This window comes from Corticium candelabrum, chromosome 3 (assembly GCF_963422355.1).
Source record: "Corticium candelabrum chromosome 3, ooCorCand1.1, whole genome shotgun sequence".
NCBI classification, from domain to species: Eukaryota; Metazoa; Porifera; class Homoscleromorpha; order Homosclerophorida; family Plakinidae; genus Corticium; species Corticium candelabrum.
Genome location: NC_085087.1, coordinates 9041346 through 9052575, shown reverse-complemented (window position 1 = coordinate 9052575; position 11230 = coordinate 9041346). Strand labels below are relative to the sequence as shown.

The following is an 11230-nucleotide window of genomic DNA, read 5'->3' as shown; positions in this document are numbered from 1 at the left end:
TTGAACCCAAAGTGCAAAGAATCCCAAAGACAATGTCTGACATATCAAATATTTTGTGCCCTCTAAATATTACTGTACAGCACAGATTACTTGCTATACATACAGAAACTGACATTGTCACCATACAATAATCACAAATACCATTTATCACTACTACTGTATGGTCAAACATGCATGTCATTCTGATCATAACAAACTTGTCATACATGTGATACAATGCTCTGTTTATCAATGAATCCTTTATATAAATTGTCATCACTAAAGTCCAAGTTTTTCCTTGACCACACCATCAATAGGATTTGGCAAATGTCGACATGCCTCCAAGAGAATATCATCAGTCTTCACAGGGTCAACTTGTTTTGCCTTCACTTGGATAATAATTGCTAACAATTTATCCTCAGGAGTTACTTTGTCATGACACAAGGCATCAATACCATCTTTGCTGAACCCTAGTGTTGTACCGAATGAATACCATTGAGATGAACCCTCAGATATTACAGCCTTTGCAACAGCACTCAATGTCACTAGCACTGTCTCACTTTCGACAACCACCAAGTCACCAAGACTTTCTACGACTCGCTCATCACCAACTACTTGTTTTACAGCAGCATTTGCTCCTTTTCCTGTTGCTTTGGCTTCCTTGATTTCCTCCTCAGAGTAAACAGCAACTTGTTTCAGTTCTTTGTGTTCCTCTAAATGCTTTCTGCTCAGATATTCAGTCTCATAGTCAGTGCCTGGACTGTATCTGTCTAACGCATCTCTCCAAAGAGACATGACAGTGTCGAGCAAGGAAACGCATTTTGCTTCTGTTGCCTTACCTCCACGACATACAAAGTCGACAGAACGAACAGGATCTACCATGGCAACCAAACACTCGACATGAAACTGAACTGCATCACCTTGTGATGTGATCATTCCATTCCTCCACAGCTGTGCTTTCTTATCTAATGTAGTGCAAACTTTAGATTGAAACATGCCAAATGCAGATGGACTGAAGATGGTCGTCTGACTGCTGCACACTTGACGTCGACCGACATACACTTTCTTACTCTCGTCTCTCTTCCACATGACAGACAGATCCTTAGGAGGCAAGAGAGCTGGAAACATGTACGTGTCGTCTCTGCTTTCCACTTTGAAGCAGATATCAAGAGATTCATTGATAGCGAGAACTTTATCTGTGTTGAGTTGAACTTGAATCTTCTGATCTTTTCGGAAATGATTGATTGCCGTTTCTGCTTCTTCTCTTGTTACTGTGCCATCCTTCCTCTTTGACCTGACATGCCACTTAAAATCCTCAGAAGCAATGAGAGGACCGATGGCATAATGATGTAGAGATGCAGGATTGAGAGCTGCCACATCACCGGCAACGGCAATCTAAACACACATCACAACAATATTACACAAACATACACAAGTACAACAACTAAACATCTGCTCGTCGTCTCACCTCTCCTGAATCATCTAAAAAATCAACTACCTTCTCTACAACCTTCTTCTCTTGTCCTGGACATGCTTCCTGCTCGATCCTCTCCATCAGTGTTGCCTTCTCCATGAACGGATCTTCTTGTTTCTTACGAAGAGAAGGAAGCAACTTGGACACGACTGGCTGACAAAGACGAGGATACAGAGGAGCAGACTGAAACATAAATATCTTTATCAGTAGCAAATATCTCCAACTAATTATTCTTATAATCAATCACCTGCTGCAACTGCTGCTTCACATCACAGAGAACTTTCTTTAGTTCTTTCATTTCAGCTGACCTGCTCCTCCTGCAGTCGAGAACAAAACAAACTTCAATGATGTTGATCTTGCCTTTGAACAGCTCAAGCATGTTGTCGACCACACGCTGCAAGACACCCTGACGTCCTGGACAGTAATCTATGTGACTGCCAGCTATCAACACTGTGGGTATAAACTCTGCATCCAAACTGGCTCTGAGAAATGAGAGCCAATACTGAAGCTCTTCTAGCAACTCCTCAACACTGCACAGTCGTCTCTCCTCTCCTCTCACTAGACTCACTAGCAAGATGAAGAATGAGTTGGAGGGAAAGAAAAGGCCGTGTGTTTTGTGGAACTGCCCTTGACCTGCAAAGTCCCACACTGACAAGCGACCCACTCCTGGAATATCGACTGTCATCACGTTGATACCAATTGTGCGTTCCTCTTCACATTGTGGGTCATCTGCTTGATTCTCGTTTGCAAAAATCCACTTCAACAATCCTCGTTTGAGAGCCTCCATGAGTGTCGTCTTTCCTGCTCCTTCTTTACCAATGAAACACAATTTCATGATTTCTGGTCTCACTGTGCCCTCGGCATACAGAACAGCATACTTCTGTTCAACCTAACAATACAACCCATCCATTCTACACATACCACCATATCTCACTACATAAACATCTCACCATTGCTTTCCTCAGTCGTCTTCTCAGTTTACTATGTTTACTATCAGCAAGTTCATATGCTCTTCTACCATCCTGATAACATAACACACACAAATAAGATAAGATGGTCTATACCAGACGTTTGTGAAGACAGATTAGAAATGCTATCACCAATGTTCTCACCAGGATTTCGTTTCAACCAGCAAAGAAAATTGAGTTATGACGTCTTATATTAGAAATGACGTTACTTCCGGTTCAGTAGTTAGCAGATATGTCATGCACAACCTACTACTATTTACTAGAACCAAACATCATCCCTACAATCTGCACCTTCTTACACAGTCTAACTAAATTTTAGATAAAAACTCAAGGGTGTGTCAAAGCATGGGCATCTTCTGTAACAGCATTCCAACCGTCATACAACACAAGTGTACACATGCCAAGATTGACAATTAGCCAATGATGATGAGCAAAGGACATTTCTGTGGTACTTAGTAACGAAGACGTTTGTTCATGGATCATGCCTGCTGTCTCCACTACCCAACCAGTAATAAATTAATGGTTACTTTTCATGATTCAACCGACTATCTCACTACCCCAACATATGGCCCAGACTGGAGAGAACACTGGCTATCACAGATAAAAGAAATTATCACATCTAACACATTTCCATCATTTTCATCTCAACAGTCATTTGTTCTAATACTTCATTTCTAATAATACATATCAACTGTCAATCAACATTCCTGTAATTTCATAGTCACTATCAAAGTTTATTTGTATATTCAGTCAAGTTAATTTTATAATTTCAGACTAATCCTTCATGTACACTTTTCGAACGTATTATACGTACAATATGAGCTTAGAGTACACAGTCTTACTGTAGCAGTTAGAACAATGACAATGGTCACTACATTGCAGAGCTCAAAATAACAGTCAGACGTCAGACAATGTCCACACCCACTAACACATGCCAACAGACCACACCTACTAATAACTAAAAAGCTTAGGGGTCATCCATAATTGTAGATATTTACTCAAGTGTACAAAGCGTATGCTAGGGGGAGGGGGTAAGAGTAGTTGTATACGCTTTGGGGCGGAGCATAGAATGTTGATGATTTCTTTTTGGTCCATTACGCGTACGTGTGTTGTACTGTATCTACGTTTTTGTAACTATCCGTCGCAAGTGTATGACGTGTATAGCACGCTAAGCATTCGTCGCACGTGTTTACTAGCGTGTACATGGTGTGGGAGGTGTACTCTGCGGTACATACTAACAGACCTGTCTAAGAGACCTTGTGCTGTTCATAAAACGCCGGCAAACAGATAGCAACAGTTTGTGAACGCTTTTGTCTTTGCCAGCCCATCTTTGTCTCGTGAGGAAGCTGTGCAGAAAGTGCAACGATAATGGAAGACTGCTGGACAGAATGATGAAATGTGCATATCAATCTTCGAAAGGGTTTCTAATTATTTAGTTATCGTAATACCATGGTTCTACATTCACATGACCAACATTTTATGTACGCTTGGGGGAGGGGAGGGGATATGCAGAAAAGAGTACGCTTTGTACGCTTGAGTAAATGTAGACAATTATGGATGACCCCTAAACCAATTATCGTTTGCTGCCTATGCCACTGCTGTTGCACTTTCTATTGACTTAATAACATGTCATCATAATATTTAATATCAATACATTTATTACTAGTTGTATCGTATCCGTAGGCGCCTTGCGTTTGTGAGTAACATGTCCAATCGAGTTTTCAGACCATCTACTGAAACGCTTATTCCTAGCTAGACAATACGTATTTGTTGAAACCCTAGCTGTCATGGAAGTAAACATGCAAACTTCCTAGTAGTTTAGATTACGTATATAGGCCTGGTATAGGTAGTCGTCGTTTTGCGATCGTGATCAAGACAATTGAAATATACAGTCTAGGTATGCACTCGGTTCCGTTGTAACGACAGTGGTATGGTATTTACTGCCATAGAAATTGATATCAGCAAACATTGACTATCAACAGTGTTAGATGCAGCACAGTGTAGTAAAGGATTGATTGTAGTATGGGACGTGTGAATAGTTGACTGTAGGTGGCATTCAACTCCTGAAGGTGTTTCTTGGTTGTCAAGTACACACAATCCCTAGCTACAATACAAAAGGATGGGGAGTCAGAAGTTCATGAAGCTTTTTCGTCGCCGTTTGCTCACTTAAACGAATCGTTCTTAGACTCATCTGTAGTCGGACACGAAAACGATATTTTAAGGTAGGTCCTATCATGAAACGTGGTCGTGGGGAGGAGAAATTTGAGATTTATGTACGTACACCCACACACACACACACACCAAGAGCTTGATGGACAACCATATAGGACCACATCCCTTTCTGTTGTGGACCAAGCCTCGCTACGCTCGGCAATTACCATACATCACATCAACACATACAACAGTTCAACTGCAACACATGGAAATACTCACGTCATCCTTCTGTTCAGCATTAGCTCTTGCTGCTAATAAAATATCGACAATATCGCCATAACCCCAACGTGCTGCATACATTAGAGCAGTTTGACCCTGTAATGACAATAATTGTGTGTTATTGTTTGTCTCTACTGTAATATCCGTCCTATCACAAATCTCATCACATCATTTAAATCTCATTCTCTTCATTCATTCATCCACTATCAACACTTACCAAATAATCATCAGTTTTGTTCACATCTGCCCCTCTACACAACAAAAGCTCAACTAATGACTTGGAGCCATACATACAAGCTATCATCAGTGCAGTCCTTCCCTACATTAGAGTGAATCGTTATGAACAACAATAAAACGAGTCACTCAATCAGTAACATACATAATCACCACACGCATCCACTTCAGCCCCTAGATCCAAAAGACGTTCAACCTCATCACGTGACTGGCTCCTCACAGCGCTCACTACTAGTAGTTGACGATTCAATGCTGTAACGTCTCTCTCACTCATTCTAACATAACAGTAACACATGAACATGTAACCACACAAGACTTTGGGTTGGAAGTCCAGCCGGTCATCTCCTCCCGCGGCGGAGAAAGACCGCCTAGAGACATTCGCCACTTAAACAAACCGCAAACTCTCAATCCTCCAATCAGAGTGCCGTTCAATGTTTGTGCATCCTCAATAGGGGATGCACGTCGCTATTGACTCTTTGCTAATGTAATTTTCGCTCTGACACAAGTGCGTGTAGTCTTGACACGTGCCATCTAAGTCTACAAACAACAGGTCGACTCTTTCCAGATCTTCTCGTTGTCTGTCTCTCGTTCTAAGAGCGCTGGACTCAAAGTTTACCACAAAGGCCGAACGCAATGTATGCAAATCCTAGCTCTGCACATTGCCCTGCGTTGAGTGCAAATACGACGCTTTGTAGATGGTCTACTCGTTCAATGCATGCAACATACGACATCCTGAGCAACTAGAAGTTGTTTTGCATGCACTGCCTATTCCTTCAAGTACGAAAAGGAAGACAAAGGACAAGACGACATGCATATATAGCTCCCTCGCTAACGAAATGTGATATCAGACGGTAAAAGCAATCGACTACTCAGTTACAAATGCATTAGTAGAGAGCCAATAACGACGGGCATTGCTATCAGCAGTTATCATTAATATACACGTGTATGCACAAACACTAACCAAACGTGTAAAATCCTGATTGGAGGATAGAGAGGCGGCGGTTTCCTTTGAGCGGCGAATGTCTCCAGCCGGTCTTTCTCCACCACGGGGGTGGGGGGTGGGGGAAATGACCGGCTGGATTTTCGAGCCTGCACAAGACTAGACGCGACAACACTCTACCAACATGTCCCTGCCCCTCCCTACTCACTTTCTAACTTTATTCTCACCTTCCAAACGTAAAACTCTCTTTACTTTGAGCGATTTTCTACCCTCCAGGTCTGTGACCCTTCCGGCCATTTCAATTTCTATTTTCATTTTCAATTTTTTGTCAAAGGTTTTCAATTATTTTGCTGAAAAATTAAATTCGGCCAGCAAATTTCTATTTTTCTTTTCCACTTTCATTTCTATTTTTATTTTTTATTTTTCTATTTTCAAGTTTCTATTTTGATTATTTTCAGACAGCCATCCCTGAGTTGAATGTCAAAACAATTGTGAAACGACCTTGTGGGAACTACGCAGCAAGGAGTCTTGGTGGAACGCATGCCTTCAACGCAGTAAGGAGTTGTTTTCCATTTTTGGTTAGAATTGGTGGAGTGGTTCTTCCACTGCTTCCACTCTAGGACCATCCTAAAGTCTCTTGTAATTTCCGCTTTAGCAAGAAGGAAATCCCAAGAAATATATATATATATATATATATATATATATATATATATATATATATATATTAGTTGTTCAATAAAATTTAAAAAAATTATATATATATATATATATATAATCAATCTCAGGTGCGAGCAGCCATTGCTGATGAGCACAGTGTGGTTTATACGGTAGCTTATGAACCTTAGGCTAATTAGCTGGTTAATTAAAGCTAGTAACTACTGAAACTCGTTCAAACTCAACGCTGTCACCATCTGGATACCTATATAGCCGTAGTTGTGTGTGTGTGTGTGTGTGTGTGTGTGTGTGTGTGTGTGTGTGTGTGTGTGTGTGTGTGTGTGTGTGTGTGTGTGTGTTCAGAGTAAACTCTCGAACGATGTGGCAAAGAGAGGCAATCAAACTGTCGTTCGTCTGCTCTTCTACCCTGGCTCGTGTGTACTTTATGCGTCGCTGTCCTTCACAACGCTTCCAGTGATTGATGATTTCTCGCTGACTAAAGCCGTTCTTTTACTGCTTGCGTTTCTCTCCAAATTCTCAATGCATTTGCACCAAATCCAACCTAAGCATTTCCAGCACTGAGCGCTACACAGTGTAAATTGTCAATTTCTACCGAAAAACGAGAGAAGAGCAAGATTCGAATTTATCCGTCAAGCCAGATAAGGGTGAGCAAGTAACTGCAAATGACTTTCATGGTTTTGCTGCCCGGATATATGATTCTGAACCGGAAATTCGCTGCAAGCTTGACTTTGGAATAGGGGATCCTCGCTAACTTTCTGAGCAGGATACAGTTGAATGGGATATATAACTCTGAATGAAATTCTTCATGAGTGTGTGTGTGTGTGTGTGTGTGTGTGTGTGTGTGTGTGTGTGTGTGTGTGTGTGTGTGTGTGGTGCTGTAGCTCAATTGGTTACAGAGTGGAGAACGAAACCTTCTGGGACCTTGCAGGGTTGTAGGTTCAAGTCAGTGATGGCGAGCTATGGCATAATATCCTTAAGCAAGAAACTTACACACAAATGCTTCTCTTAACTCAGGAGTATAAATGAGTACCTGGTCATTGCCTGGGATAGACATCATGCAACAGACGGGTACTTATGAATCTTGGTGTCCAGCCCCAGAGCTGCACCATAGTCAGTGCCCCTGGATGACTCCGGCCAAGCTCCAGGTGGATCATAGCGCTGGCCCTAAGCCTCCACGTAGCGCATGGAGGCCCTGTCTCTAGAGGCAGGGGAGCTATCTCCGCAACTGACTTTAAGGTTGACGTTGAATGACATGGAGGGCCTAACATTTGTCCATTTTGCCCATTTGTGTGTGTGTGTGTGTGTGTGTGTGTGTGTGTGTGTGTGTGTGTGTGTGCACGCGCTCCTGCGAGTACCTGGCCAGGCTCCAGGAGATTACTCAGCACGGCCCATAGCTTCTGCGTAGTGCACAGGAACCTAGCCGACTGGATGGGGGCGTAACCATAACGAACGCAGCTCCTTATGCATTTACCATTTTGCTGTGTGTGTGTGTGTGTGTGTGTGTGTGTGTGTGTGTGTGTGTGTGTGTGTGTGTGTGTGTGTGTGTGTGTGTGTGTGTGTGTGTGTGCATACAATGATAAATTAATTTACTAAAAACTAATCTAATCGGCCCGTGAGGAGAACGGGATGGTGGGCTAGTAATTATATAAGCAGTACGCTTAGACGCAGTACACACAGCAACTACAAATTCAAAGATGCGGTTTACACACACGCGTGCATCAATCAATTCGCTGGATCACTTCTGCATGGACTTGAATCTTGAGCTTCTGTCCTTGCGGATGGCGCTCTTGTCACTTCAGACCTGCCTAAGCCAGATGACGCCTTGTGCTGGCCAAATATCTCAGATAGCTCTCACTTGGAAGACTCCCGATTGGCGCCGTCACCGTCGCTGTGCACCGGGCTTCTGCCCAACACTGTTGAACACAAGATAAGAATTGCTTGCCCAGCTCCGTCAATTCATCCAAGCATTTGGTCACGAACCGGGCGCCAGTACATGACGTCATCTGACTTAGGCAGCTGCAGGTCTGAAGTAACAAGAGCACCATCTGCAAGGACAGAAGCTCAATATTCAAGTCCATGCAAAGGTGATCCAGTGAATTGATTGATGCACGCGTGCATGTAAATCGTATCTTTGAATTTGTAGTTGGCTGTGTACTGCATCTAAGAGTACTGCTTATACAGTGTGCGAAATAGTCTTTGACTGACCACCGGTCATCACGTCCTGTCAATTTAAAATTTGCCGGACATTAGAAACGTCTGGTCGGACATTCCAATCCTGGCAAATACTACTTATCACTTGAAATTCATCATATATACATATACATATATATTTTTTCTTTTATCAATACATTTTCTCTATTCTACTATAGTTTCCCAACCCCAACCACAACACAACTATCTCAAATTAACCCAAAAATATCTTCCCTACTCTCTAATGCTAGTCTCTCTAAAACCATCTTAGAATTATAAAGCCAAAGTTTGATGGACAACTAGTACTGTTGATGGAGGTGTGAGGTGGCTTGGCTAACGGTCACGTGGTTATGCAGTACTGATCTCCGTGCAATTGATTTCGAAACGTCGAGGCTGTGAGACAACCAAAGACCAAAAGTTTCAACCACAAGGGTTATATACATTCTTGCCGGGTCCAATGGACACCTGCTTGAGAGTAAAGACCTTGCAACACCTCCTCGAGGAGTGTAGCAATGACATGTTCAAGCGAACGTATACACACACCGATCCCACCACATCTTTTTCCAACATCTGAGTCCACCACACTGGATATACAAGCACAAGGAACAAAGTGGTCTGAGTGGAGGCATACGTTTCCCCATTCAGATCTAGTTGATGGCTACTGTAGTGGATCAATTCATGACAATTATCATGGGTTGCCGCAGTAATTCGAGGTTTGTACACGTTTCCATGTATTTGTGTTGCCAAACCAAATCTCTTGGAATACACTGCACGAACAGGTTGATAAAGGACACTTGCCACTGCAGCTAGCTCGAGATGCCTGACCAAGTGCTAGGTTTCATGGATCCAGATGACACTTTGATGTTGCATGCCTTTGATAAAAGAGTCCTAGGCATGCAATTAGTACAAACTACCTGACAAATTACTAAAAAAAGTCTGACTACAACGTGGCCATTGTTTAAGATAGCAATGAAGAGAGAGACAGACTTTCATCACTTCCTTGACTCTGCCCTGCATGGCTACAAACCCATCCGCGTAAATTTCTGCATGCCTGGCCTCGCGCAGCCAGTCCCTCCTCCTTTTGACTTCCGTTAGCGTGTCCTACCTAGTGAGTTTCGGAATGTCATCTTTGTCCGCATATGCGGCATACTTCTAGATGTGGAAACTGCAATCGTTCCAAGAACATGCACTACGCTACACTAGTGGCAGTTTTTTAGTTCAAGGACTTCTTGCTATCCTATCAGCCTAATCATCTTCAGGTTCTTATAGCCCCTACAGAAAACATTACACGCAAGTATCTCTGAGTTTCCTATCCTGCCGCATTCACGTTGTACGGCCTGTGGCTGTCTGCTGCATTTTTGTTGCGCACCTCGGAGCCCCAGAGTGTGTACTTGAGCTTCCACATCCGGGATTTGACAAAATACTCGTTCAGCTATACAGTACAGTGTACCTATGACGCGTGGCTGTTTGTGTTTGTTTCGTGCGCAAACTGCAGAAACTACGTTTGTTGACATGACACTGGGACGTGCGAGGAAGTGGGTTGCTCATACGGAATTCCACACCTGCCGCTACGCCACCGGACAAAATGTCCCGGCGAAATCACGAATGGCCGGACAAATGCTTCGTTTGGTCGGTAAATGTCCCATGTCCGGCCGTTATTTCGCACACTGTATATATAATTATGGTTGACAGCATTGAGTTTGAATGAGTTTCAGCTTCAATTGCAATATATCACAGTACCGGTCAAAAAGGATTACTCAAATCACATTACACATGTGGCATGTAAAATTACAATTATCCTAACAAAATTAGTGTTTTATTGATTCAGTATTTTGTAATCTCCTCTAGTGTCTATGACATTGTTTACTCTTGTAATCATGCTATCAACAAGGGTTTGTGTTCTTTCTTGTGGCACATTATTCCATGCTGTCTTCAAACATTGCCACAGCTGTGACGTGTAACTGCTGCTGAACAACACACGCAGGATAATCCCATATGTGCTCAATTGGATTAAGATCCGGTGATTGATCTGGCCAGGGACTAAGAGAGCTGTAGCCAATGTGCTGGAGCCATTTTTGAACACTCTGCTCGGTGAGTGGGAGCATTGTCATGCATAAGTGTGACGTCACCATGACCTAGTTCAAACTGGTAGATTGTTGGAACTAACGAATTTCGAGAATGCATATGTACATTCTTCTTGAGATTTCTTTCTTGCTAAAGCAGAAATTGCAAGCGACTCTGGGATCATCCTACTTTTAGTGCGGAAGCTGTGAAAGAACCACTCCGCCCATTCTAATCAGCAGCACGCATTGGAATGGAAACCGGCTCTAGCTACTG

The 11230-nt window shown here is 42.7% G+C and overlaps 1 protein-coding gene across 1 annotated transcript; it reads right to left on the bottom strand.

The window, feature by feature from the left end:
• Positions 1–44: 44 nt before the first annotated feature.
• On the bottom strand, positions 45–6584 carry LOC134177304 (uncharacterized). Its single transcript, XM_062644081.1, has 8 exons — positions 6256–6584; positions 5234–5363; positions 5072–5173; positions 4855–4950; positions 2404–2475; positions 1701–2342; positions 1448–1636; positions 45–1374 (listed from the first exon to the last, which is right to left on the bottom strand). The coding sequence occupies exons 2-8, from the start codon at positions 5360–5362 to the stop codon at positions 259–261; spliced, it is 2346 nt and encodes a 781-aa protein (XP_062500065.1). The 5' UTR covers position 5363; positions 6256–6584; the 3' UTR covers positions 45–258.
• Positions 6585–11230: the final 4646 nt, after the last annotated feature.